The 17,459-nt window shown below is 37.4% G+C and overlaps 1 protein-coding gene and 1 long non-coding RNA gene across 2 annotated transcripts in view; one reads left to right on the top strand and one right to left on the bottom strand.

Annotated features, from left to right (window-relative positions):
• Window positions 1–4,807: 4,807 nt before the first annotated feature.
• Window positions 4,808–6,662, bottom strand: LOC149246893 (uncharacterized). Its single transcript, XR_016266562.1, has 3 exons — window positions 6,509–6,662; window positions 5,178–5,260; window positions 4,808–4,987 (listed from the first exon to the last, which is right to left on the bottom strand). It is a non-coding gene; the product is annotated as an uncharacterized LOC149246893 (long non-coding RNA).
• Window positions 6,663–8,214: 1,552 nt separating this feature from the next.
• The window catches only part of LOC149246892 (small ribosomal subunit protein bS21c-like), a 63,873-nt gene continuing 54,628 nt past the window's right edge, over window positions 8,215–17,459 (top strand). Inside the window, exon 1 of the mRNA XM_089455780.1 lies at window positions 8,215–8,746. Within this exon, the coding sequence (XP_089311906.1) occupies window positions 8,373–8,746 (374 nt within the window). The 5' untranslated portion in view covers window positions 8,215–8,372. The remainder of the gene's footprint in view (window positions 8,747–17,459) is intronic.

Genomic DNA, 17,459 nt, shown 5'->3' with positions numbered 1-17,459 from the left:
CACAAATATGTAGGTGACTAAATCTATATAGAAATTGTCCAGGCTACCTGACAATAGATCTATCTGCACCAAATATGGTCTATCTATAGATGATCCTATTGTACAAAAGAAAAGGGAGAAGAAGGCCCTCAAGAAAATTTCAAAAAGAAAAATGAACCATCCTGCAAAACCCCAGAGAATAAGAAAAGCAAAAGGCTACTACAAAAGAATTCCAAATTCCCTATATTATGGTCCTCGAGATATTCATTTTAGGATTCACAAACAAGAAGCTTGAAACAGACTCACCTATTGGTTATGTGGAAAAAAAGGACATACTTCAAATAATTGTCCATAGGGGGGAGAATCAAAACTACACATAGGGAAAAAGTCCCAAGAAAATGTTAGAAAATACCAACATGATAGGCAAAAAAGAGAAGAAAGAAAACCCTTAGTCCACATCCAGTGCTATAAATGTGGTTCCAAACTACATAAAACTGAAAATTGTCCCAATATTCATATCAAAGAAGAAATACATATTATGGGACAAAATTGTTGTGATTCTACAGAAACTTCTAGTTTTAGTAATTCTGACACAGAATCTAAAGATTATCATGAAGCAGTTTTTCTTGCTGACTGTTGTGATTGTACAGATTTAGAAGAATGTCATTACAAATACTCAGAGTCAGAATCATAATATAGCACTGAAGATGAATTTGCCTTACAACAGAAATTAAAAATATGCATGGCACATAGTTCAGATGATGAAGAAGCTAAAGTCCTGGCAGGCATTAAGATGCTCCCTGAAGGAGAAATGAAAGAAAAGTTAATGGATACGTTTCTGTAGACTATGATAAAAAATCAAGGGTCTACTTCAACTCCTTCAAGCAAAGGTACTATCCCAAAGACCCTCTTTGTTGATGCTTCATATGAGAAAAACACTAAATCATTCCAAAGAAACCATCAGCAAGATAAGTAGAGAATACTCACATTAAATGAAGTCAACCATGAAATAAAATATTTGAAGAAAGAGATTAGTGAACTTAGAACTCAGGTTTCCAGAATAGAAAAGGGGAAATAAAAGCAGGAAGATTATATCTCATAACAACAGCCTCTTTTCAAAAAGAATACCAATGTGGAAATTTATGAGGTCAAGACAAATGATTTCTCAGGATTAAGCAACATGAAAATCATGGCGGTCCAACACCAACCATACCATGTCATGCTCAAATTCAAAATACAAGGGGAAGTATTTATTCTAAAGACTTTGTTAGACATAGGAGTTGACCTAAATGTGTTAAATAAAAACTCAATTCCTGCAAAATATTGGGTTAAGGCAAAAAGAGAAGTCATAGGATTGGGAAAACAAGAATACAACTTCCAATATGAAGTCCCTAAAGCCACCCTCTACCTAGAAAATTATTGCATAAACATCAAATTTGCAGTAGGGGGTATTCTAGTAGACTACATCCTAGGAAACCCATTCCTTGCAGCTATATAACCCCATGGATCAACAAGACTAGATGATGGCAGATCTGGATATTTTATTTTTGTTCCAGATCAACAAGGATATTTGCAAGCTATCACATTGCCTTTTGTATCAACACCAAGAATCTCAACCATGGTCCAAGCTATGCAGGAATTAGGACAAATAGAAAAACGTCTAGAAGAGATCAAGGATCTAAAGTCCTATTTGAAGATTGAAGAAGGATTGAAGCAAGATGCAGTCATCAGAAAAATAGAAGGATTAAAGGGACAATTAGAGAAAGAATGTTGTGCAGAAGAACCAAATGCTTTCTGGCACAGAAAACAATACTTTGTAGAACTTCCCTACAAAGTAGATTATAAAGGAAAACCCTGTAAAAGTAGATCCATCCCCATGAATGAAGAATATAGAAAGCTCTACCAGAAAGAGATACAAGATCTTTTGAAGAGAAAATTGATAAGAGAATCAAATAGTCCCTGGAATTGTTATGGCTTCTATGTAAATAAACTTTCTGAACAGATTAGAGGAGTACCTAGATTGGTGATAAATTATAGGTCGTTAAATAATGTTTTGGCTGATGATACTTATCCAATCCCCCATAAGGGAAATCTTATATAAAAAATTGAAGGGGCAAAAATATTTTCAAAATTTGATTTTTGGCAAGTATCAATCAAAGAAGAAGATCGGTTCAAGACAACATTCAGTGTCCCCTCTGGACATTATGAATGGAATGTTATGCCATTCGACCTCAAGCATGCTCCTTCCAAATTCCAAAAAGTTATGGATTTGGTATTCAGGCCATATTTTGATTGGCTAATTGTATATATTGATGATGTTTTAGTATTTTCCAAATCATTAGATGAACACTTCAAGCATGTAAATAAATTCAAGCAGATAGTCAAAAGCAGTGGGTTAGTTTTGAGCAAGAAAAATATGGAAGTTTTCCAGACCAAGGTCAAATTCCTTGGACATACCATAGAAAATGGCCAAATTTCTCTTCAACAACATGCAGTAGCATTTGCAGACAAATTCTCGGACGAGATTAAAGACAAAACCCAACTTCAACAATTCTTGGGTTGTCTCAACTATGTCTGCAATTTCTACAAAGATTGTGCATAAGATAGAAAGATGTTAAATCAAAGACTTCAAAAGAATCTAGAACCATGGACTGCAACACATACAATTGCTATTAAAAAGATTAAAGAAAAGGTAAAAATGCTTCCCATTCTGTACATCTCTGATGAAAGTCTCTATAAAATTGTTGAAATTGATGCTAGTGACATAGGATGGGGAGGAGTCCTCAAGCAAATCAAATAAGATCAAGAACAAATTATCCAATTTGCCTCAGGTGTGTGGAATCCTGCAGAGAAAAACTATTCAACTATTGAGAAAGAAGTAAAAGTTGCCTGGAATTGCATTGATAAATTTGATATACACCTAATAAACAAAAGATTTCTTCTCAGAACTGATGCTTCAGCCATGAAGAAGGTGTTAACCAAAGATATCAAGAAACCAAGAGAGTCAAAGTTTGCGTGATGGAAAACTCTCTTCACAAACTTTGATTTTGAAATTGAACAAATTGTATCCCTGCTTCTCTCAGCAAGAAAATCTTCAAGGACAGACCCATGTAATGGTTATAGTAACTGAATGGGATACTGTTCTCAGTCATGAAACTCTTAGAGAAATTCCAAACTCCATGAAGTGGGAAGATTATATAAATTATTGGAAACCAACTTGGCAACTTCGAAACACTAAGGTCTTAGATGCAAATCTCCAACCTCATGCAGATCTACAACATTTGGTCCCAAAATGAAAGGTTTATCCAAAATCCAGCAAATGGATCCATGATATGGTTTTTGACCATTCTAGACATTTGTCAAATCTGGCAGAAGATGCCTTAAATCTTCATTTCAAAGATCTAAACATAGTTTGGGGAGAGAAAAATAACAAATTTAATATTTTTTACAAATATTATGTGATAAATACAGCTAGAGATCCAAATTTCCATAGACTCTTGTTGCCTCAAAACAATCTAGAACTTATTTTTCTTGATTCTATTTATGCTTTCTTTGGATATAAAAAGTTATGGTGGAACCTACTTTGTAGAGACAAACCAGATGGTACCTATTATTCTCTCTTAAAATTTGGATCATTATTTGTCACTCAACTACTACATCGGTTAGATTGGTTAAAAGCATGGTGGACATGGTTCGGCATCAACAAAACTACTATGGACCCCATTTATTTCCAATCAGATTACAGACAAGCATGCGAAGAATGTATGGACTGCTTTCACCAGCCTTATAAAACTGTAGCAGATTTAAACATATTCACAGATGATGGGATTCTTTTGGATTTTATGGCTAAACATCACCAATGGTTAGTCATGACAAAAATAAAGCATCAAATAGTACTTGGGAAGCCCATGATAGTTTGACGCATCTTTTCTAAAGCATGGGACACCAGTGGAAGATATGCCAAACAAAGATTCCCTAGCACAAATATGTTGGGAACATAACTATTGTACATATATTCGTTTCTCGTGGGCTTTGCATGATAAAAGCATCCACTATGTGAAATAATGTAGAACTCTAGTCACTTGACGATGAGTGTGACTGATATCGTGGGATTTCAATAATATTTCTACTATGTAAATAAAGGTATTGATGGAGGCCTTACATCTCCACTTTGTATAGGATGATTCCCTATCCCAAAAAGTCATTATTATAAAACTTTACCGGACGATTCTCTGAGACTTGGAGAAGACCCACATCTTAGAGCATCTACAGAAAATACACAAGTCAGTATCAATAGTACGACATTGAGCATGTATCATAAGGGAGAAATAACTAACAATAGCGAAACCCTTGAGAAAGGAAAGAAAAAACAAGTAATTGTAAAGTGAACATGAATTAACAAAATATACTTTGAATAAAATCACTCGAGAATAATCACAAAATTTCAAAATCAAATATGTAGGAATAAAATGAAAATACTCATGAAATTGCCTGAAGTTTATATATATATGCACGATCATATTATATAAGATTTTCGAGAACTTAAATTATATTAAGAAGAAAATACATATCTTTTTATACAACTCTCTCCAAAATGAGTTGCATGTGCACACATTAGAGAATAATCGAAAAGAATATATTCAAAATTCCAGTGACAAATAACACAATGTAGAGTCATAGAACTAGCTGCGTGCGCAAGAATGAGCATGCATAAACCTTATACACTAATACTTGAACATGTTATCCATGACCGTTATTGGTTGGTACCATTCTTCATGCCTGTACAAGAAGGTAAGAGGAAAATGAGGTTATGACCTGTAGAAACAAATCCCATTATTTTACATTGAAATGACTAGGTCGAAGATTGAAGCTCAAACCTATCAGAGAAATAGGCTATTGTTAATGCCTTGGTGTATTGATTTTAGCCACCAATTGAAATTTGAAACCAAAGAAAATAGGATTATCAAAACTTACCTTAATCTTGTAACAATCATTTTCTCTTGAAGACCTATAAATATACAAGTTTGATCACAAAATTTATGAACCTGTGTGGTTATGAACTTTTTAAGAAAAAGGAAGAACAAATTCAATTCCGAGGAGAAAATAATCAGTCACAATGAAAGGTAATCTAAAAGACCCAAGTGGATAAAAGAAAAACTTAGGGAAATGAGAAGAGCCAACGAAGATATGGTTAATACATGGATGGGACCTGGTAACCACCATAAGTACGGTCGTTGAGGAGTTCCCTTGAAAAGAAAAAGACAATAGTTTCCATATGAACCTACAAGGAAGGTATAAGAATTAAAATCAATTAATGACTATAATAAAACCTATTTGCAATAAGAAGGGTTCATAGCTATGAAAACCCATTCTCTGTTAAACAAATACCCAAAACTGAGCATCAGGATTTTCATTTACCTACTCTAACGAAAAAAATGTGCAGAAGAAGTGATGTTACCTGGGGTAAGATTAGTGCGTCGAACTACAGAAAAATCTTGAGCCGGAACTTGATGTACAAACTTGGTACCAAATAACATATTACTTCTACAAGTATTTCTTAGTGAAACCCTTCAAAATTTGAATAAACTTTAACAACAAATTTAGAAAGTGAAATTACCTGAAGGATTTCCCATAACCATGGCTGATAATACTTATTACAAGTATATAGATAGTTAAAAAATTGAACAATAATTCTTAAACCTAAACGAAGGGGAACTCTTGGTTATGAAACCTTTAATTGTAAAGAAACTGTAAGTAACATAATGTGAATGGTCTTAAGCACTTAACTTGTGCTCAAACAAAATTCATGGAAGAAACATTATGAAGAAATTCACCCTTTGATATGAGTAATAGAGGGAAATCAATAAAAATGGAAAAGAAACTTTGCAATTACTACCTGAATATGCATTTTCTGAGTCCATGGTAAGATTTATTGCTAAACTGTCAAGGGTTTATTCGAATAGAGGCTTTACCTATTGAGAAACTTGCCAAGAAACCAAGAATAAGCTCCTTGGAACAAAATTTAGTAGAAAACCCTTTGAAATAAAGAGTAATTGGAGAAAGAGTAACCCTAGAATCGTTCTTAAGATCTAAGCAAAGCCAAAGGGCTTGAAATCCCTTAGCATATAAAGAAAGCTCATGCGAGGATGAATAACTACAACTTCAAGGGATGTAAATTAAAATAAAAACCCTTGAATCGAACAAACTCAGGAGGAAATAGAACTCACATGATTAAAAACTCTCATAAGGTGAAACAACTAGAAACCTTGGATCCTTACTTACGTTAACATCTGATTCCAAACTGGCTCATGATATGTTGGAAGCCCGTGACAACACAGAGGGAGAGCATTAGAGTAATCTCCCTGAAGCCTAAGAGAAACTCAAAAACCCTTAAGAAGTATGTTGACCAGCACGAAAAGTACAAGGGAAAGCAAAAATGCATCAACCAAATTCTTCTTGAGACAGACCAGTCCAAACCAAAACAAAAAACATTAAATCAGAAAAACCCGCATGGAAACCATAAAATTACCTCTAACGTAGCCTGCGATGAAGGTAATGTCACCTGCAAGGAGGGGAAATATATCAAATTAATCCCATAGAAATTAGAGGCTGTAGGGTTAAAACCATCATATGTAGTTGCAGAGACTTCGACCGCAAAGACTAGCAAAGCAAATGGCTTGCAAAAGGAGGGTAGTCTACCTTACCAAACCGCCCAATAGGATTTCCACTGTTCGATCACCTCGAATGATCCCAATTGTTCAACTCTGGCACGCCACATGGTCGGGTTAGGGTAGTACGCTGCATGGGGGGCATGTGGTCAAGGACCCACACCATGTGTGGCACACTGATAAGGCCAAGCAAACTCAAGCATGAGGTTGGGGGTTTAATCCTTCTCGACTTACAGACTCACAATAAAACTTTGAAGAACTTGAGTTACGAGGATAAAGAAAACATAACCAAGGTGAGAAATCAAACAACATAAGGTCAAGGACATGTTGGATATAACAAAGCAGGGGTATGATTGCAACTATTATGTTTAGTGTTCAAATAGCATCAAGTTGGAAAATGCAATGCCTTCTTAATAGGAGAAACACATTTTAAATTAAGATTTTTTTTTAATACATATATATCACATTTAGTTAATAAGAGTACCAAGCTCTGTGGTCAATTAAATAGGATTTATTTATTTAATTTTTATAATTTTTTTTTATGGGATAAATTTCATGGTGTTGAGGTATATTCCATCTTTAGACGAGAAACTCTAAAAATCAGTTTTTCATTTTTTAAAAAGTGCCTTATTTCATGTTATTTATCCTTTTATGCTATTTTTTTTGGAGTTGGGGGTGGTGTCAATTTAAATATATACTTAATTATTATGGAACCCTATCAATTAGTGGTTGTGCCATCAACTAACACTTTTGGCTTTGAAACTATGGAAGTAAGATGATTAAGAGGGCATTCATGAATGAGATAGGTCATGAGTATAACATTGCTTGCATAGGAAAGGATTTTATTCACAATTTATAGTTTATATCATGTCAATTATACATATCTCGAGTGGTTGGAGGTAGGAATAGAATCCTCCTCACCGAAGTTTAATTCGTGCAAGTGACATGATGTATGTTTACATTATCCATTCTCCCTATTGATATTCATAATTTAGAATTCGTATACTTTCTCCCTATTGATATTTTTAAATAATCTATTCGAAGAAGATTATTCCAAAAATATGGGAAATATAGTCATTTAAGTCCAAATTTGTGTAATAAAAGATATAACTTTATGCTAAATATCTATTGAGTTTCCAATTTTTAAAAAAATTCTTTTCATTCCAAACTTTTATAAAAAGAGAATAAAAATAAACTTATAATTAATTTATGATTAAGATCTTGGAATTCTTTTCATTCCAAACTTAATGAAAAGAGAATAGATATAAACTCTTAATGATGAATTGTTGAAATCTTCATTTACATGTTCGAATACTTATATCTAAAACAATTAAACCCTATCTAAAACAAATACATCTATTCACATAATTAAATTTCAATAATAAAAATCTACCAAATCAAAATTATAAAAAATATACTTAAATTTCAGTACTAAAAAATTCCAATAACTCAAATCACAAAATCATAAAGACATTGAACCTTTGTACAATTCATGGATAAATTTTATTTTGGATAACACCAATCATGAAGGGAAGAGAAAAAATGATGTTATCTACGTTGAAGTGGCAAAATTATTCATAATTTTTCACGCGATTCACATTCAAATCTCTCCATTGGATTTTTGCAAAATCCAAACCATTGGAGACCATTGGAGACGAGAAGGCTGAAGTACCGGATAAAGCATATGAGTGGCCAGGGGCTGGCGAGAGTCTGAAGATTTCAAGGATGGCTTCGGCAGCGATGGCGCTGGGCTTGGGCCTACGATGTGCAATGCCAATGCCACAGCGTGAGAATGGCAACAGAATAAGTCTTCTGTCCAATACAGCTGGGCGGCATAAGGCGGTGGTCGGGGTGAAAGAATTGGTGATGAATCCGTCCTTTAAATATGCAAATATAATGTGCTTCAAGGGCAAGCATTACAACGCCCAGGTCTTTGTGGGGGAGGACGAGCCGGCTGATGCAGTGGTCAGAAGATTCAGAAAGGCTGTCATGGACGCGGGCGTCATTTCTGAGTGCAGGCGCCGGAGGTATTTCGAGTCCCCTCAGGATATTGCAAAAAGAAAAACCGAGGCCAGCCGTGCAAGGAAGCTCAGGAACAAGTAGGTTTTTCCCTTATTCGTTTTGTTTATATACTGTCCTAATAATTTGGCCGGTGTGGTCCGTACCAATGTTAGAATGTAGGTGTCTGAGAATGCAAATTTTAGTTTCTGGGAATGCAAATTATTTTGTGCTCAGATTGTGCCATTCTCCCAAAAGTTAATTAACATTTTTTTAAACAACATAAATAAATGCTTCTATATTTACATATTCTTGATGGGTAACACAAGATCAGTGTTCATATAGGAATTTGCTTGCTTGCTGATTCATACAAAAAAGGTTTTAGCATTTCCCTAAAGTAACTGGTTTTTTCAAAGGAAAAAAAATTATTTATATTCATGAGGGTGAATATACACGTTGCAGCCCAACTAGGGTCTATTCAAAGACCTTAGTCCATACTGTAAACTGTAAACAACATACACTATAAAAAAAACTGAGACCTTCTATATCAGACCTTTCAAATCTTTACAGCTATACAAGCAGAATCTGTAGATATACAGAAAATCCCACGTCAGACAGTAACAATAACTAGAGTAGACAAAATGGAGACTGAGCAGAACAGAGAGGATGATAGAAAATCCCACATCATACAGTAACAATAACTAGAGTCTAGACAAAATGGAGACTGAGCAGAACAGAGAGGATGACAGAAAATCCCACATCATACAGTAACTATAACTAGACGAAATGGAGACTGAGCAGAACAGAGAGGATGACAGAAATCCCAGGTCCCATATCATACTGTAACAATAACTAGACAAAATGGAGACTGAGAAGAACAGAGAGAATGGGTAGGGATTAAAAGAAAGAAATCCATGGAATTCTGAACAACCCCATCCACAACTTCCAAGATTTTGAAAGTCCCAGATTGGGGAGAAAGAGCTTCTTTAGATAGCTTGTTGGCCTTGATGCCCTAAAGTAACTGGTTAATCTGTAATTTCTAATATTTAAATAATTTCAGGCTGTATGCCACCCTGGGATCAGAGGCTTGTTCACCTAAGTTGCCGGGCTTTTTAGAGATAGGGGCGGAGATATCATCTTTTAATATCGGAGTGTGGGGATGTTCAGGTGTATATGAAATGCCACGAGGAATGCCAGGTCCCAACATAGTGGATCTTGGCCCCAGATCTTATTTATGAATAAAAAAAATAATATTTCTTTTTTGTTGGCTAGTGTGTTTGTGATTTGCAGGACTAGTTTGTGGTCTAAAAACCCATGACTCAGGGGCATCTAAGACTTCAAATAATCCGGGGATTGCACCTGGTCTAGGCCACACCGACCTTTAACATGGGTGGTTTTTTTGGGTATCCTGTCCCAATGACCAAGAGTTTTGAACCTTGACCACCTTATAGAATGAAACTCTTGAAATCAAATTGTGCTAGTGGGATTTGACATGAATAATAAAAACATTAAAATTATAAAGTAATAAAAAATAATAAAGTTGCTTTATTTTTTTCCTTATTCACAATCAATCACAAATCTGAAACTTATACAATTAATTAAATAATAGCACGTAACAAGAATGCACATAGGATAATCAATCACCATTGTATTTAATCATCAACGTCCAAGTCAAAATGTAATACAATTATACATCATATATCAGGCATTGAAAAAGTAACTAGTAAACTAAAATTAAAGAGCCAACATATACAAAGTTTGAAGAATTGATTCCATCTTAGCAAAATGTAACAAAAAGACACAGAATAAGCATTGGGTTCAAGCCATTGGCTCACTGGTCCTTGGCTACAATTTGCGACAGGAAAGTGTCAACATCATCCTATTAATTTCCTTTGAATACCAGAGCTGATATCCCAAGCAATTTTTATGACCCAGAAATTTATTTCACCCCATAAATTATTTTCTGAAAGTGCTAAATAAAAATACACTGGTATTTTAACAATAAAATTTGACTGCAGAAGCACAGGTAGAGAATCAAAATCACGCAACAGAAAATATAAACCCACCAATTTATACTTCACTTGTATTTCTGAGAATAAATAAGGGCTCCCTTATAGGGAAATTGGCCCACAGAGAAATATAGATCTTTTACAGCAAATGGAACCTGGAGAACTCGGCTCCCTGAAAATTGATCTGCAACTTTTGTTAGTTCCTCCTCACTCGTGCAGCCCTTTAGAAGTCGACCTCCACTCACATGTGTGCCCTTGTCCTTCCTCAGCTGTTACATGTGCGACCTGGGCGCTAAAACTCTCGCAGGTGTGGCTTCCCTTGTGAACCCTTTGACTTGTTTGATCTCTCTGGAGATGATCTCGTGCACACTTGTGGCCCACTGCAAAATTCTGGTGCTTAGTCACTCATATGGCCTCAGCTTCCACCAAGTTCCCTTCTCTGGAATTTTCAGCTGCAAACTTTTCCTTCTCTTTAGCCTTGAGTCTCTCACTCGTCACTTAAGAAAATCTCTCTCTCAAATCTGCAAATCACTTGCAATTGTGTTGTGTATTCCTCCTTCCCTTAGGCTGTATTTGAGTGCTCAGATCATTAGCATAATATATATGGAGCTGTCATGCTGCTGGAGCTATTAGAGGACTGTTTGATGCTGCTGTAATATAAGATGGACAGAGCTAGTGTCATGGGTTGGTTCAACTGACAAGGAGCAGCATGATGATGTAAGGGTCTCACCTTGAAGGACCTTATGCTGCAAATCAGTTGAAGATTGAAGGCTGCTCTCCGAGCTGCAGTGCTTGGTGTCAGGTGTATAACTGCATTGTGTCATCTTCATGGTGAAGATCTCTGATGTCTGATCTCTTGTCAAGCCAAAGTGTTGACTTCTGATGTATATGTACTATCTCTCTCTGCTGAACTATTGAAAGAACATATAAGAAGAATTGATCAAGGGTTTCCCCACATTGGGGTTTGTCCCTGGCTAGTGCCACATCTTGTGTCCCCTTGTCTTGGCTTTGTCTTCTGCGATTTATGTTTATGTTCTATCTGCAGTTTACTTTAATGTTGATGTGATTGCTAATCTCAAAAAGATATTGAGCTAACTATGAAAATTGAAATAAATTGCTCTAAGCATAGAACATACCTAAAATTAACATGGAATCAGAGTTGAGGTGAAGACAAAGCCCAAGCAAGAGTGAAAGAGCAATTATCGAAGGCAGTTGGGAAAGGACAAAAGAATCAATGGATTCCTCATCCCTCTTCTAATTCACCAAGGGTGAATTCGAAGCAGAGAATATTATCAGAATGGCGCAACGGAAGTTTCTAATGGCCTACCTGAAGATCACTTCTATGGGAAGTCCGGATCTAAGGGAGGAAGAAAAGGCAGATGCCTTGGTTGAAATAAGTTTGGCCATTATGCGAAGGAGTGTTTGAATGGCAGGGACACATCACTTGATGATGATAACAATCATTCTAGGGACATCTTCAATGATCAGAGGAATGACAGTGTAGGTCATCAAGGAAACGACCGACTCTTCAGAGAAAGCAAGGAACCAAGGAACCCTAGGTATGAAGAATAAAATGTTGTTTCTGATAAGATAAAGAAGTGTTATCTGGTCCTCTCCTTCAGATTCTTTGGGAATCTGGCTTATTGATTGTAGTGCTTCAAGGAACTCCATCGGATAGAAGGGTGCTCTCTCTAATTTGGTAGAGATGGAAACATTCGTGGGATCATGCCACCTATCTCGGAAAGGGTGTTACCCCTCAATTGAATGAGGGTAACTTGATTCATTTACATAATCTCTTTTATGTACCTGATCGCAAGAAGAACTTGGTGTCCATTTCGACAATGGAAGTCAAAGGTTTCAGGGTGGCATTCATCGATGGAAAGGTATGTGTTTGAAAATAGAATTTTCAAAGATGCTTTTACTCGTGGGTTCAAGGTTGGCAATTTGTATCAAATTGCATAAAGTCCATTGGGGACCATGTCAGTGAACACATAGCACCGGAGGTTTGTGAGTCAGATGATGACAAAGATGCCTGAATTCAAAAGGAGCATGAAGGTACATGTTTGAGATGTACCGAAGGAAATCTTACAAGGGGACCATTCCCCTCATATAGCAGGTCCACAGGTTTGGAACAACCCGAGGAGGTTTGAGATTCATGATTGGGAGAATCATGTGTGCAGGTGGAAGAAAGCCCTCTATGGCTTGAAGCAAATCATCCCAGGTTTGATATGAGAGGATTAATAGCTGTCAAATGAAGCTGAGATTCACTAAGAGTGAAGCCAATCCAAACCATTGTTTGAAGGTTGTGGATGATAGACCTCTCATACTGACACCTTCTGAGAACGACTTATTTCTGACAGGTGCAGACCCTCTCACTTGCAGAAGTAAGAGGGAGTTGGATTCTGGATATGGAATGGTAAATTGCAAGCCCTTGACTACCTTGAGGATCTCAACTTTCAGAAGTTATATGATGGTGATGCCGGATCAGATTTGGGAAATGCCTTTGAGTTTCATAAACTCGTTTGCATTGATGTTCTTGGTGAACTTCTGTTCAGATATATGTTTTGCAGCTAGCATGGTGAGCTCATATTTGGTTGAGCCTCACTGAATTGGTGCCAAGAATCTTCTGAGATGTCTTCGGGGCACAATCTCTCATGAATTGAGATACACTGCCGGAAATATGAAGCTGCATGATTATTTGAATGCTGACTAGGCTAGCAGTATGGAGGATCACTAGAGCACTTCTTAGTGTTGGTTCTTTTGGGTTCTGCTTCGATATCATGGATGTGCAGGAAGCAGAAGTTGGTTGCTAGAAGCACCGTTGAGACTGAATACATAGCCACGAGTATGATCTTGTATGAAGCTGCCTGGTTGTGGAAGCTCTTCAGTGAGCTGTTTGTACACATGATGAATACCACTGTGATCCTCTGTGACAACCAGGGGGATTCGATTGTTGAGGAATCCCGTATTCGATGATTGCTCCAGCAGATAGACATCAGATACTACCTTATCTGGGATATGGTAAGTCAATGAGCGAGGAGGCTCCATCGCATTAAGACTGATGTACAGGTCGCAGACATTTTGTCAAAGCCCTGGGGAAAGGTCAAATTTGTGACTTTCCTGAACGACTTGGAGTCATTGAGAGACCTTCGTTTAAGGGTCCTGCATGTTGCATGCATTGAGCTCTGGGAGCTCTTGGGGGCTTGGGGTACTTACTGGAGCAACACATGACCATAGGGCGACTCACCCTCCCCTAATGGTGCGTTGTGTACAGGGTGAATAGCTTAGCCTTCCCCTGTGATACCCTGAGGCGACTTTGGGACATGATGATTCGTTCTTCTGTGAGCCAGGATGATTATTTTTCCTATAGGACAGGATGATTAGTTCTCCTGTCGAGGCATCCTACCCATGCAGTTTGGGACTCATGGGAAGTACCTCTCATTTGGGAAGTACCTCTCATTTGATCAATGAGTACGGAAATGGGGTTAGGGACCATTAGTAGTACTATCGATGGACGCATCGTTGTATTTATCGTACTCCCTATGCTAGGATGACCTTCATTGATCTGGGATCAATGAAACTGATCTGGGATTAGTATGAGTGGTTTGAGACACTCTCTTGTGATATTGATCTGGGATCAATGGAACTGACTTCAGGTCAGTAAGACTGGTATGGCACACCCTCCTCATATGAAACTGACTTCGGGTCAGTAGAGAATGGTATGAGGCATTCTCGATCAATTCTTCTTCTTCATGGTTTAGTAGAGCAAAGCAGAGCTCAACAGAGCAGAGCAGTGCAAAGCACTAATAGCAGAGATAGTACAATCAGATATATGGATCAATAGATGTAGTTCTCCTAGTTGAGAGGGAGTGTTAAAATTGGAAACTAGGGACAAACTCCATGTGGGTCATCTTATTAATAGCAATTGATATTTTTCTTGGATGCATCTCATCGAGAGGTGTAGGATTGATCTAAAGATCATCTGATTCTAATAAGTATTCATGGAGATATGAATTTATTTGTGTTATGGGACAATTCCTCAAGGTCGGCCATCAACCAAACAAACCCCACTTGTGCTTAATGTTTTAGTATAAATAGAGGTGGCCTTCAAGTCATTTTTACACACTAACTTGGGATCTCTTCCTCTCTACTTATCTTTGGGTTTTAGTAGAAGGAGAGATCTTAAGGGATAATGCTGCCTTGATGGAGAAAGGATCTACGTTGCCCTAATAGAGATCTACGCTGCCCTAATGAAGAAGCCCTAGACGTAGAAAGGAAGGGAGACCTAGAATGGTGAAGGAAGCCTACATAACGCAGCAAGGAAAGATCTAATTGCCGGTCTAGAAAGAGACCCTATCCGCTGTGCTAAAAGGCTCCTATACGCAGCCTTAAGGAGAGACCTATACGCTGTTCAAAATAGCCCTAGCCGCAGTTCTGTTCGTGCCCTAATAATAGTCCATATATGCCCTAACTTCTGGCCTTATTCCACACTAGATGTTTCCCTACATTCAAAATTTAAGAAGACTCTTATACGCTGGAAATAGGAGGCCTTATCTCCCTAGAAGAAGTCCTCTAATATGCAATCTCAAGAGGCCTTTATGCTGCCCTAACCACAGTCCTCAAAGGTGATATAATCCGCAGTCAATGAGGGTTCTATGCAGCAAGAGGAGGATTCCTATACACTGGAAAGAGGAGCCCTTAACGTAGTCAAAAGAAGACTATTCAAGCATGCCCCAACCGCAGCCATGGAGGAGTCTTACCACAACTATCAGACCTCAGATTTGGACATCAACAACGTCAAGCTTCAAGCAGATGAGGAAGGTCTGAAAGTGGTTTGTATGACATGGAGAAGAGTGTTGAAGGGTATACGTTGAAGCCTGTCCAGCAAGGCAGCATATGTTAGGACTATGTTGATAATAGTATAGTCACTTGGATGGAGAAAGGGGTGTGAACTTGATGAAGGTTATGAACGGTAAATTTTATGAGAGAAATCACTGTGTTGAAGACTTTGGTTGGAAATCTTTGGAGCAACAAAGGGGACTGTTAGAGGGCAGATTAATATAGGCCTATGGTCAGTGACATTGGTGGAACTTCGTCATTAAAAGAAGGCAAATTGAAGAGCTGATCGTATGAAGGTACAAACTTCCTTGTGAGCAGCAGAGGAAGATTGTGTGTTAGGCCGCAGGCCATAACACCACAGTCAATATTTCATATGAGTATTTGAGTGCTCAGATCATTGCATAATATATATGGAGCTGTCATCCTGCTGAAGCTATTAGAGAATTGTTTGATGCTGCTGTAATATAAGATGGACAGAGCTACTGTCACTGTGTCATGGGTTGGTTCAACTGACAAGGAGCAACATGATGATGTAAGGGTCTCACCTTGAAGGACCTTATGCTGCAAATCAGTTGAAGATTGAAGGCTGCTCTCCGAGCTGCAATCCTTGGTGTCAGGTGTATCACTACATTATGTCATCTTCATGGTGAAGATCTCTGATGTCTGATCTCTTATCTTGTCAAGCCAAAGTGTTGACTTTTGATGTATATGTACTATCTCTCTCTGCTGAACTATTGAAGAACATATAAGAAGAATTGATCAAGGGTTTCCCCACATTGGTGTTTGTCCCTGGCTAGTGCTACATCTTGTGTCCTCTTGTCTTGGCTTGTCTTCTGCGATTTATGTTTATGTTCTATCTGTAGTTTATTTTAATACTGATGTGATTGCTAATCTCGAAAAGATATTGAGCTAACTGTGAAAATTGAAATAAATTGCTCTAAGCATAGAACATACCTAAAATTAACACTTTCCCAAACTAGAATTAGGAAAAAGAACATAATATATACTCACTCAACATGAGCAAACTCCTAGGAAAGTCTTGGACTACTCCTGCAAGCTTGAGACTTAGCCTATGCAGAAGTACTTGTCCACTCCTACAATCAACACATCCATGCAAAATGCCACTATTAGAAACATAGCCATTTACATCCTATAAAAAATGCTCAATGGTGCCCCGGCCAGCCAGTGCTGCACAACATTAGCTCCATCCTCCTCATCTATTTATGCTTTAGCCTTTGGATCGACATCCCATTGTGGCCTTTGTACCGTCAAATACTATAGTGTATTCTTATGCTAAAGACGTAGGGCATTGTACATTGCAACTAGATTTTGCACTCTTTTAAAGGTATGCTTGTTCCTTTTGGTAGAGTGAATGAAGCTATAAGTGGATCCATTTTTTTTCTATCTTCTCTGTTGCAAAGCAACTAGCAACTTGAGATGGCATGAGAATAACACGTTGGAGCTCTAAAGCTCCGTCTCCATGCATCCTCCTCCAACCAATTGGGCCATCCTAGCCTCAATCTCCATGATTTGTCATTGCATTGAGCTTGAAGGGGCCCACAAGACTTGCTAGTGTAGTCCGGGGGTGCAATGGACTCAATTCTCCGCTATCTAGAACTCTACAAACTTATCATAGTGGTTTGCAATTCATAAGTTAGAACAAAGATGCACTACAGAAACATAAATGTCAAATGAACAGTGAAACAACTTGTAACCAAAGTGCAATCATAGGGGAATATATCTACTCCTCATTATTAGAAATGAAATATATATATATATATATATATATATATATATATATATATACCAAATTATAGAATGTGCCTTACCGTTCTACTTTGGCTCACAGTTAACTCTCTACATTCCTTGACTGTCTCTTAGGACTGACAATGGAATCACTAGCCAATTTGGTGAAACAATAACAACCCTATTTATCTATTACGCTAATTGATTGTCTAGCTTCTTT

The sequence above is a fragment of the Pinus tabuliformis genome, chromosome 7, assembly GCF_031772625.1.
Source record: "Pinus tabuliformis cultivar Carrire ecotype Pingquan chromosome 7, CPIR1, whole genome shotgun sequence".
NCBI lineage: Eukaryota > Viridiplantae > Streptophyta > Pinopsida > Pinales > Pinaceae > Pinus > Pinus tabuliformis.
The sequence above is the reverse complement of the archived record's forward strand: the minus strand, read 5'-3'. Positions and strand labels throughout refer to the sequence as shown.